We start from the raw sequence: 12,942 nt of genomic DNA, 5'->3' as shown, positions 1-12,942 counted from the left end.
TACGTACTCATTCATAGAATGTCCACTATATATACCCCCATAATCCTCAAGAAGATGAAGAAATAGTAACTGACATAACAAGCTTCTGTTAAAAAAATTCACACAAGAATCTGAACATGTCAGTAGTGGAAATATCGTAAGTAACTACAATACAAGATGGAACAATAAAATAGAAATGCTTCCTTTGAAACAAAAATTACGGCTCTCAATAAAAAAGATAAAACTTATTTTAAAAAGTTAAAAAAAAATCAAGTCAAAGTTATTACTCTATAGACAGAATAAACGGAGATGAAAAATCAGAATAAAAAATGTGGAACATGTTTTACAACTCTCTCACCATTATTCGTTCTACTATAGAAAAAAAAATCATGGTGACCCCATGTGTTTCAGAGTAGAACTGTGCTCCAGAGGGTCTTCAATGGCTGACTTTTTGGGAGTAGATGGCCAGGCCTTTAGGCTGAGGCTGACTTTTCTGGGAGTAGATGGCCAGGCCTTTCTGCTGAGGCACACCTGGGTGGACCTGAACCTCCAACTTTTTAGTTAGCAGTTGAGTGCAATCACTGTTTGCACTACCCAGTGGCTTCTACTACTATAATCCACTGGCACTGAGTCGATCCCGACTCCTAGTGACCCTGTGGACAGAGCAGAACCACCACACAGGGTTTCCAAGGCTGTGAATCTTTATGTAAGCAGGCTGCCACACCTTTCTCTCACAGAGCAGCTGGTGGGTTCTAACCGCCGACCTTTCGGTTACCAGCTGAGTGCGTAACCACTATAACACCAGGGCTCCTCTACGACTGGCTGGAAAAATCCAGGCCAAAATATACCTATATACCTGCATCATTAATATATTTTAAAACTGCACTTTACAAAATCATGTATTTCATTTTTTTTATGTTTAGTTTACTTTCTGAATATTTTAAGTTCACCTGCTAATGATTTGTTAGAATTATATATTTGCTTTTATATGTTTTCACTTGATGTTTTATACTGATTTAAAATTTTTATATGTGAAATACAATGACAATTTAGCTTCACTGATTTTTGAACACTGAATTACATGGAATAGTGGTATTGTCATTTTGCTATGGTGTTGCAAACACCAAGGTGAACTAACCAGATAACCTTCCTCTTTCTTACGCATTCTTAGCAGGCGGTACAGTGAAGTGTAAATTGCAGAGGACTTAGAATTCCCTCATCTAAAATTTACTGACAAGTGGAAAAATCCGTTCCTTTACCGTTTCAGATGCACTAAAAGCACAGGTGGCAACTTCCATATTTCTATCTTTTTTAGAGAATCCCGTCGAGCTCTGCAATGACTGCAGTAAAATCTGTTGTTATCCGTGAGTTTTTCTTCTTTGGAAAATAATCTAAGGCAATCCTGGTGGGAAAACCAAGTAACAGATACTCATTAATTCATTTCTTCAACACAAAATCACTGAGCACCTATTCCATGAGCTACTCTACCAGGCAGCGGGGAGACAACAGCGGACTAGAACACAATGGTTTCTACCCTGGCAGAGCTTATGGTCTAGAGAGGGATGCAGACCAGTGAAGCAAGCACTATGACAGCGTGTGGTATATGCTCTGGTGGGGAAGAAGTGTTGTGTGTCAGGAGGGTGCCCAGGAAGATCCCTAGCATGGAAGTCTTGCTGAAAAAATGACCCTCTGGAGGAAGTGAGAGGAAGACTAGTATGTGCTGTATAAACCACATCGCTGCTATGTGGGGAACAGGGTGTTTATTTTTGATAGCCCATGTAAACCACACTCTTGTAAAAAGTACAACCAAGCTAAGATCTTCACATAACCTTCCAAATGAACCTCTGAAACTTCTGAAAGAATGTTTAAAAATGAAAAGAAAATTTCTAATTCTTTCTGATCTATACAGTCCTAATAACGACAGAATACATGTGTGGGTTTTACCTGTAAAATTCGTAGAGGTAAAGACCAGAAATAAATGGCTGAATAAAGTACATCTCTATATGCACATGAACAGTATTTTTATCCAACGAATCATTTTCTCTCAATCTAAACTCACCTGTAGTGTACATTTACTTGTGGATGCTAGTGGCAGGGACAAATACATAAAGGCCTCAAATGTCCTAGACTTTTTGTGACACGTGAGGCACTGCACTGTGGATTTGAACTGACCCTGAAAAAGCGCAACAATAATAGATTCATTGAGCTGCTTGTGCTTCTGCCAAGCATGTTCTGCTGCTTTAAAGTCGTCAAGATGATCATTATTCTCTTCTTTATGTCTCTTTCGATTATCAGCCTGGAAATAAGAGTATTTAAACTCCATATTAATATCTCAAAGACAACACTTAGATATAAAATTGAAAGAATAAAATTAAATACACTTAGCAGATCTAATAATACTCATAGTTCTTCATAAAGGAGCTCTGATCTCATCAAGTGCTATGAAAAAACAATTTTACCCCCCAAAACAAAACCATCCCCCCTCCCCAAAACCACACTTTATCAAAAATGTTTGGCTTGTTGGATTTTCTTAAGAAAGTTTTATTTACAAAGTTGAAGAGTCTGACTTGAAAACAAGACATCCCACTTATAGCTGGAAATTAATGCTACAACAACTAAAAAAATAAAAATTTTTTTTTTTTTTTTTTTTTTTTTAGTAGACAGATGTAATTTGTCTTAGCCTCAAAATTTTTTTTTTTTTCATGGATGGAGATATAGTTTTATATACTCCCGTCAAATATATTTGTTTTATAGTTTCACATCTTAGTACAAAGTCATCAGATTTGAATACACTAGCACTGAACAATCACCAACTATAATTTTATATTACTATATGAAAAGATTAAAGTGCTACTGAGCAACTCTAAAGAGCCTTTGCAACTTAGAAAAATCAAATGTCTTACTTTATTTAGATCTTCGTGGAGACCATCCATTAGGAACAGAAGCAGTTCTTGTGAATCTTGCTGGTTGTATCCTGCAAACTGGTCATTGATCTTCCCAATGGTGATTTTAAAGTCTTTTGGACTGACATACCTATACTGTCCTGTCCACAGGGCTTTCATGATTATACCAAATTCTTCTGCAACTTCCCCTTTATGTCCCAACAAATTTGACCTTTAGAAATAAAATTAAAATTACAAAAAAAGCAATAAAGGAAAATTAAAAAAGTTATGGTACAGTCGGTTCTTGATGTCAAACTGTTCACATACTGTCACCCCACACTAAAATACTCTGCTATTACACCCTGCAACCTGCTTCTTGTGGCTGCCAGCCATGCACTGACCCCTTGCCCGTTAACAGGCTCTGGATCATGGCAGAGGTGCTGCCTTCCTGCACCGTTCCTTTCCCCATTTGTCTTTTATTAATCATAGAAGGCTTTTCTCTACATTTTTCTTAAGAGTAAAGATATCTTCCTGTTTACTAATTTCACTTCTCTGGAGCTGGGTGGTAAGTTAGTGTGGTGATATCATCCTTTTAACATTATATTGCAAAAACTATGAAATTTCTTTACCTATTAATATCATTCTGGTAACAGTTTCGGTTGAAATAATCAGCCAAATGTGGAGCATTGCATAGGCACTGCAATATTGAGTTCATGTAACAAGTATTTCCTAAATTACGAAGCCCAGTGAGAGCTGGTCCAGATCCTCCAAAAACAGGATTGAGGTTCCGAATTTGAGAAGCAGAAAGCCTTGAGATTTCAGCTTTAGGGTAGCATATTGGCCTGAAGAAGAAGAAGAAGAAAAAAAATGTACAAGAGGTCTTAAAATGCAGAGCATCTGAAATTATGGTTCACTGCACAATGGGCACCAAACTCTAGCACCCATTCCCCAGTAATCCTCTAAACACTTATTAAGGTAACTCAGAAGGTGTTGGGCTTTACAAGGCAGTATCCGGGTAACACTGGTCTTCTGGGATCCTCCCATTGAACAAATAACTTTAACTTCTTAAGTGGGTCCATGGTTCTTATAAAGACTCTGAGATGGACTGCCTTCTCATGAACAGAGGCGGCTCTTTCAAAATCCTTTAACTAGCCCAGCAAGTTTAGCACTACTAAATGTTTGAACTCAAACAGAATGCAAAACAAGGTATCCAAAAAATATACTACTCAGGTGTAGATATATCAAAGGAGGAAGAGGTTATCTGGATACTGTTATCCAAAGTCTGATTGTGAGGATGGCACAGGACCAGGCAGTGTTTGTTTCTGTTGTACATAGGGTCGTTATTTGTTGGAAGTGACTAGATGGCACCTAACACCACAATATTATCCAAAGTCTAGAGCTGGGCTGACAAATATGGTAACCGCTAGTCACAGGTGGTTATTCAAATTTAAATTAATTGAAATAAAATAAAAAATTCAGTCCTCCAGTTATACTAGGCACATTTCAATTAGCTGCATACCATATAGGACAGCACAATTACAGATCCTTTCTGTCATCACAGAAAGATCTACTGGACAGCAGTGGACTAGATAATGCCTCTTGGTATATTTGATTTGTAAGTGTAACTGCTATGATATTAAGAAAATTCTTAACTGATAGGTCTTTTTTCTCTTACCATCAATCCCTAGCATTCCTCCACCTCTAGATGGAATACTGAGAACAGACTAAACTATATTTCATTCAGCTTTTTTTCACAGGGGTTCAGATCACGCACTCATGTGCCTTCTCTGTTGAATACATATAAACATAAGAGTCTTTGAAACACTGTTAATTTACTAAAGTTTAATGAGAATGGTAATTCAAGTAGGAATTAAACCTCGCCAGTTTTTATAATGAGCCCTAATATCTGTAACTAGATTTACAGAATTTTAAAAAGCCCCTCCACATAATTCCACCTTGCAGGGAAGTTCCCAGGAGGGCAAAATATACTTTCTTGGGCTGAATTACCAAGGGGCCAAAAATGTAGCCTAGCTGGAGTGTCTTGGCAGTTAACAGAGTATGTATTATAAATGGAAAAACAAACCTATCTATTTATACTCCCATCTAAACCTCCCTAATTTACTCCTCTCCTCCCAAAAAGTAGAGTGGTAGGTAGACTTGAAAATCATCTCATAACTGTATGAGTTATAAGCCAGGAGCATGGGAGGATACAAAAACCGATGAACTCAGGAATACACCTAATTGAGACACTCTTCTGGCAAACAAATTAAGCTACTGATTGCTACTTGTGCACAGAATAGCTGAAATGCAATGAAGGAAAAAAGAACAGAACAAGGATTAGGAGCTGATACATTACAGTGTTTGTTATTTTAATACTATATAATGTTGCTCTCACATTACTGGCTAGGAGAAAAAGTTTGGAATTTGAGTGCTACAACAAGGCAAGCTCAACAAACCTGTAAGTGAAGGTCTTCAAAGGGACATTTAGGGGCTATGAGGGGTCTAAAAAAATCTACGTAGTCTGTGGCATGCTGCCTTAAAGTCCAACAGCGTGTATACTTTTATATTTATGTTAATACTTGTGATAACTCTCTCTGGTAAGACATTTAAGTTAGCACTTGGGTGAAAAGCCAAGGGCATTTTCTTCATTTCTTTTTTCATCAATGGGTGATAGCTATCCACTGAAATTTCTGATTCCCTGATATTAATAAGCTGATATAGAGGAGAAGTTTTTAAAATATAACAGAGTATTCTAGTTCTAGGAGCTGGATAAACTTACTTGTTTTCCCGATTAACTGCTGGAGTTACTGTTGGCTTCCTCTTCTCTTCCTCTTGAACAGCCTGGGTTATATCTGGGGAAGAGTAGGAGCGCTTCAGTTTGGAAGGTTCCCTATCCCGCTCAGCAGGAATCTGTGGCTTGGCTTTAGGAGCTGGAGGGGTGGAAGGAGGTGCAGATGAAGGAGCCATTTCCGGTGGATACATATGAACAGTGTTGGTGGGCGAATGATAATAACGAAAGGTTCCAGTAACTGGGTCAAGAAACTTAGATGGAAAAGAAAAAAAAAAAAAAATCATTACATAAACAAACAAAATCACTCATTCTTCCACTGCTAAATTTACTTTTGGGTTAAAATAATTTGAATAAAACGGCAAAAATCACTTCTACAATTAAACTTCCAAAAAAATTAGGTTTGTAAATACTTTGTTGCTTCTTAATGACAAATGCCACAAATGTTCATATGGTCTAGCCAGGTGGGGTACTGAGAAATCTAACTCTGCTGTAATTGGGGAACAGACCTTTGATCTCTGTAACGAGGAAACAGGGTTGACTCTGCATCAGGGAAAATGTAGAAAAAACAAAAAAATATATTTTTTTCCGGAACACAGCAACCATCCCATTTATTTCTGTGCTAATTTTGACTTTTACCTTGGCCCAACCCGAAGGCAATCCTGGTACAATCCTCCCCATTTCTTCACTTCGTGCTCTTGTCAAAGGTTCTCGTTGAGCCTAGTTTAAAAAAGAAAAAATATATATATATAATTTTTCAATTAATGTTGCCATATATTAAGCTACCTTTATCAAGTCTAGTAACTTTGTCTTGACTTCCCTGAATATTTTTTATATTCTACCTACAATTATCCTGCTCTCCTAACGTATCTTCTATATTTATTCTTTGCACAAAATATTTATCAAGTGCTGTATATAAATACAGACCAATATACTGAGGCACCAACCTCTCACTTCCATTGATTAAAAACTGTTACAACAGAAGACAAAAAGCCTGATAATAAGCCATCTAAAATACTATCTTTATATTCTTCATGTCTTAAAATATACACATTCTGTTGAACACAAACACGTAATAAATAGAATTTGTGTTGGGGAAAAAAGTTCTGTCACATAAGTGCAAACAGGAAAATTGGACATCCACATACTAAAAGATGAATTTAGACCCTTACCTCAGAACATACACAAAAATTAACTCAAAATGGATCACAAACCTAATTATAAGACCTAAAACTAAAACTTTTATACAAAAACACACGCGAGCATCTTCATGACTTCAGATTAGGCAAAGAGTTCCTTAGATACAATACCAAAACCATGATCCATGTAAGATATATCAGACTGCAACAAAAATTTTTGTGCTTTAAAAGACACCGTTAAGGAAAAAGATGAGCCACAGTCTGAAAGAAAATATTTACAAATCATATTTCTGAAAAATGAACTGTATCTGAAATATTATAAAGAACTCATGTAGCCCAGTAACACAACAACCCAATTAAAAAATGAGCAAAAGATCTCTGAATACACATTTAATCAAGATTAAACATATGGCTCATAGGCATATGAAAAGATGTTCAACATTATTAGTCATTAAAGAAAAAGCAAATTAAAACCACAATGACCATGAACAACTGCCACCTTTGCCATGAGACCAAAAGAACTGGATGGTGCCTGGCTACCGTTACTGAACATTTTGATTAAGGGTTCTGTAGAGGAATCCTGATCAAAAGGGGAAAAATGCAGAACAGAATTTCAAATCCTCGTGGACTCCAGACTTTCTGGAGCCATGGTGGCTATATGAACCCCTGAAACTATTGCCCTGAGATTATCTTTAAACCTTAAGCAAACCCAAAAACCCAGTGCCCTCGAGTCGATTCCAACTCATAGCGATCCTAATACCCCCAAAGTCTTCTTAAAACTATAGTTTAACTAGTAAAAAATGTCTGCCTTGCGCATTATGTTCTTTTAAGAACTATCTCTGTAGGATCAAACTGACAACAGCAACTCAAAAGATTAGATAGGGGGCAATGAATCTACGTTAATGGGGAAGGAACAACTCGGAAAAGGAGAGTGAGAATGGTTGCACATCTTGAAGAATGTAATCAATGTCACTTAGTTGTACATGTAGAAACTGTTGAACAGTTGTATGTTTACTGGGTATATTCAGAACAACAACAACAAAAACCAACAAAGAGATACCACTTTATACCCTTTAGAGTTGCCACAATACAATAAACAGACAATAATAAATGTTAACAAGAATGTCGGGAAATAGGAACCCTCATACATTGCTGGTGGGAATGTAAAATGGGCAGGGTACTCTGGAAAACATCTGGCAGTTTTAAAGAAAAAGTTTAAAAACAAATAAAAATAAAACTACAATTTCATACTTAGGTATCTACCCAAAAGAAATGAAAACATATTTCCACATAAAGATTCGTAGGTAAATGTTCATAGGAGCACTGTTCGTAACAGCCCAAAAGTAGAAACAATCCAAATGTCCACCAACTGGTAAACGGATAAATAAAATGTGGTATTATTCATACAATGGCATACTATTCATTCAAGAAATGAACTGCTGATACATGCTAAAACATGGATGAATCACAAAAACATTATGCTAAGTAAAAGAAACCAGGCACAAAGACCATATGTTGTGTAATTCCATTTATATAAAATGACAAGAAAAGGCACATCTTTGGTGGCCTGGAGCTGTGAGTGGAAGTGGGGAGTAACTACAATAGACCACAGGAATCTTTTAGCGTGATGAAATGTTTTCCAAAATTGGATTGTGACAATGCTTTCATAACTCTGTAAGTTACTAAAAATCAATGGATTGTACAATAAAAATGGGTGAATTTTATGGTATATAAATTATACCTCGACACAGCTCTTAAATAAAAACAAAAACAAAGAAATCTTATAAAAGGCCTAAGGATTTTTTTCAATTTCATAAAATGAACAGAATATACTGTCAAACTTTAAGTAGGAAGACAAACTTCTATTCCTATAGCATATCAATGGATCAACTACGTAAAAACAAACAAAAAACAGCTACCAAAGACAGCAAAGATCCCCTTCAGAGAGCAGATCTCAAGATGGAGGACGACAATATGATTAAGATAACCATGTGGTTATTAATCCATGTTTTTCCCGACTCCCATAATGAACTACTTAGTTTCTTTCGGTATCCTCTGTAATCTCATCCTCTGTAATCTCTCTAAAAGTTCCTGTTTTTAGAATTCCACTTTCTGGTTGTCCTTTAACAGGCTGTTAACACTGTTAAAATTTCAGAAGTGGAAGAAATCTTTAACTTTCCCCAACATAAACCTACCACTAGCTAGTAATACAACCAAATCCATTGACTGCAAATGCAAAAGGAAAAAAAAAATAAGGCCTCTGAAAATTTGATTCCGTTTTACCGGCAAATTCAAAAGATACTTCAAATCAAGTTCCCTGTTGAGAATTTGCATTTCCACCCCAGATATACTGAATCAGAATCTACATTTTAAAACAAGATCCCCAGGTATTTTTGTGTATAACTTCCTGGGAACTTGCTAGAAATGCAAATTCTCAGCAGGGAATTTGTTAGAAGTGCAAACTCTCTAGGTTTGAACCGGAACAAACCTGTTTGAAGTCCTGCTTTCAATTAAAGGTTTTAAATCCCATTTGGAATTTCCTAACACTCAAAAGATGAAGAATTAAGAAACTCTTAATTCTTAACTCAGTGGGGAAAAAAAAGATGACAATCAAAGTGGATCGAATGATTCACAATACATGGCCAAATACAAGATGCTGGTCATTTGTGTATACTCATCATGGCTGTATTTGAATATTTTCCATTTATTTAAGTCCCATATGATTTTGGTTACCATGAAAGGGGTCATGCTCCAAAAAAAAATTAAAGTATTAAAGAAAATGAAGAGATTACAGAATTTTAAATAGAGCAATATTCAAAAGTACAAATCCATTTTATGACTTCTTGGAACATATCACAGATATATAAAATTCACTTTAATTTTATATTTTATTTTAAAAATTACTATAAACCAAAAAACCCACTGCTGTCAAGTTGATTCCTACTATAGCAAAGTAAAAACTTGTTAAAATTAGCAACAATTTTAATCAAACTTATTCTAGAATAAATTACATGTCCATCCACTTTAAGACTTTAAAAAAAAATTTCATAAATACATTTATAGGAAAAGTCTTACCAAACCAAAACCAAACGCACTGCTGTTGAGTTGATTCCGACTCATAGCGACCCTATAGGACAGAGTAGAACTGCCCTGTAGAGTTTCCAAGGAGCGCCTGGCGGATTTGAACTGCCGACCTCTTGGTTAGCAGCTGTAGCACTTAACCACTATGCCACCAGGGTTTCCAAAAGTCTTACAGAGGTATACAAATTAACTGATACTTAACATGTTAATTTTATCAAAAAAAATAGTTACACACGGAAAAATTTAGCCATCTAGGACATGTAGGGCTACCCTGCCACACGAACAGGTACCCTTCTAGTGTTGTGGCAGTGGACACTCAGGCCTGTGTTTGCAAATGTAAGCAAGCCAGCTTTTTACTCTTTAGCAGAGCCAAACTACTATGCAGTGAGGCCCAGAGTTTTTATACTAGACGATCCTGCCTGTCTCCAGGGAGGAGGTAACTATTAGATTAGGTGCAGGAATCTTGGCCATACTCCCAGGCTCTGGGTTGAAGTCTTTTCCCCACTGCTTCCTGGCTCCTTATTTTCTGAACAGGTGCTGCTCTCTTCCATTTATGACTTCCATTCTTGCCTTGAATTTACCTTCCCTTCTCCCTACTTGACCTTAGCTCTGCCCCTTGGAATACTGCTGCCTCTGGTCCTTTTGGGAATTTTTTTTTCTTCTTTTTTTATTGTGCTTTAAGTGAAAATTTACAATCCAAGTCGGTTTCTCATACAAAAACTTATACACACATTATTATGTGACCCTAGCTGCTCTTCTATAATGTGACAGCACACTCCTCCTCTCCACCCCGTATTTCCCGTGTCCATTCAACCAGCTCCTGTCCACTCTGCCTTCTCATCTCCCCTACAGACAGCAGCTGCCCACATACATAGTCTCATGTGTCTACTTGAGCTAAGAAGCTCACTCCCCACCAGTATCATTTTATGTCTTATAGTCAGTCCAGTATAATCTTTGAAGAGTTGGTTTCAGGAATGGTTTTAGTTTTGGACTAACAGAGAGTCCAGGGACAATGTCCTCTGGGGTCCCTCCAGTCTCAGTCAGACCATTAAGTCTGGTCTTTTTACTAGAATTTGAGGTCTGTATCCCACTTTTCTCCTGCTCCATCAGGGATTCTCTGTTGTGTTCTCTGTCAGGGCTGTCACTGGTGGTAGCTGGGCACCATCTAGCTCTTCTGGTCTCAGGTTGATAGTCTCTGGTTTATTGTCCTTTTCTGTCTCTTGGGCTCATATATTCTTTGTGTCTTTGGTGATCCTCATTCTCCTCTGCTCCAGGTGGGTTGAGACTATTTGATGCATCTTAGATGGCTGCTTGCTAGTTTTTAAGACCCCAGACACCACATACCAAAGTGAGATGCAGAACATTTTAATACACTCTGTTACACCAATTAACCTAGAGTTCTACTTTTAAAAGGAGCATGCAACAAATGCAATCTCAACTATTTTTCAATCTGTTATATTATTCCAAAAACCAAACCAAACCTGTTGCCATCGAGTCGCATCTGACTCATAGTGACCCTATAGGAGAGAATAGAACTGCCCCACAGGGTTTCCAAGGAGCAGCTGGTAGATTCGAACTGCTGACCTTCTGATTAGCAGCTGAGCTCTTAACCACTGAACCACCAGGGTTCCAGTTATATTATAGGAAGCATCAATAACTATAACGTGATAATCTTAGGCTATTTAAATCTGTAGGGATATTTGGCACCTACACCAAAAAAAAAAAGATTCGAACTGTTGACCTTCTGATTAGCAGCTGAGCTCTTAACCACTGAGCCACCAGGGTTCCAGTTATATTATAGGAAGCATCAATAACTATAACATGATAATCTTAGGCTATTTAAATCTGTAGGGATATTTGGCACCTACACCAAAAGACCCCAGAATTGCAAATGCTTTACGTTCTAATGACTATCTGCCTCAAGTATGGGAAGATGGAAACGAAGTGGCTTTGGAAGCTAACTGCTGATGTGATCTTAGCCAAATTATTAACATCTAAGTTTCAGTTTCATTTGTAAACTTAATACCTTATAGGGTTACCAAAAAGAATAAATATGATAAGGCAGGAAAAATGCTTGTCATATATTAGATATTCAATGAATAATACTTAAGCTGCATCGTAAGTAAGTTTTCACAAACTCTCTACCTCCCATGAAGAAAGTTGAGATTTCTGTGCATGAGTTTCATGTTCCCAATTTTGAGTACTTGGGTTTTTTACATGGGAACGACATTTTTCACAGTTGAAATTACCAGATAAGCATTCCCTGGATAAGTGCAACATTAATGAATTGTCAGTTTTTGTAGTATGTCTGAACTGCTGCATGAGACAAAGAAATTGACATTTTCTATTTCGCTTTCCATCAGAAGTTACTGTTACACTACCAAAAATGTATTTCCATTTGTATTTATGTAAAAAGGGCTATGATTCTGCTTTTATAAAACTTTTCTAGGGTTCAAAAGAGAAGCTTATTGTTAACTGCATAATGAAGAAAAAAAAAATGAAAAGCATGGTATTAATTAGGTTAAAAAAAATAACAACACAAAAATATCCCCCGAAATTATGGGAATCAATTTTGAGTATATAACCAAAGGAAGAAAAAAGCAACATTAATGGTTATGCCAATTATTACGTGAGCTGATAAAATAAGAGACAAAATGGCATAGACATGACCAAAAAAAATCATTATGCTCAAATATAAATGTCGGGCTGTAAACAGTCTAAGCAGATACATACTCCTTCATACAGATATTTGGCAACTAACTCCTCTATACTGTGAGGATTATGTTTCACTCTGGGTCTTTTGATGATCATATATCACACAGAAAAATGAAGAATTATCTACTTATCTCAATTATTAGAATATGTTATATGACATAGACACAAAACAACTCCATTTCCAATTATTTCATAAATGTAGTAGGTGAGCAAATGTGGATGGATCAGTACAAATCTATCATTCCCTAGAAAGCTACTCAAAATGTCTGCCCTGTTTATTGAATGATACTGGTGTTATGACCTTTTTACATACATTCTATTTCACTTAATTGGCAATTTATACTGTTTGTTTCAACTC

The 12,942-nt window shown here is 36.6% G+C and overlaps 1 protein-coding gene across 5 annotated transcripts in view; it reads right to left on the bottom strand.

Annotated features, from left to right (window-relative positions):
* Nucleotides 1–12,942, bottom strand: part of USP8 (ubiquitin specific peptidase 8) — a 98,131-nt gene that overhangs the window by 2,812 nt on the left and 82,377 nt on the right. For all 5 annotated transcript variants that reach the window (XM_049904957.1, XM_049904958.1, XM_049904956.1 and 2 more), the window contains 6 exons: nt 6,289–6,369; nt 5,641–5,903; nt 3,491–3,703; nt 2,883–3,093; nt 2,039–2,275; nt 1,239–1,381 (listed from right to left, as the gene is read on the bottom strand). In XM_049904957.1, the coding sequence (XP_049760914.1) occupies nt 1,239–1,381; nt 2,039–2,275; nt 2,883–3,093; nt 3,491–3,703; nt 5,641–5,903; nt 6,289–6,369 (1,148 nt within the window). The remainder of the gene's footprint in view (nt 1–1,238; nt 1,382–2,038; nt 2,276–2,882; nt 3,094–3,490; nt 3,704–5,640; nt 5,904–6,288; nt 6,370–12,942) is intronic.

This window comes from Elephas maximus, chromosome 12 (assembly GCF_024166365.1).
Source record: "Elephas maximus indicus isolate mEleMax1 chromosome 12, mEleMax1 primary haplotype, whole genome shotgun sequence".
Taxonomy (NCBI): Eukaryota; Metazoa; Chordata; class Mammalia; order Proboscidea; family Elephantidae; genus Elephas; species Elephas maximus.
This window is presented reverse-complemented; position numbering and strand designations above follow the sequence as displayed.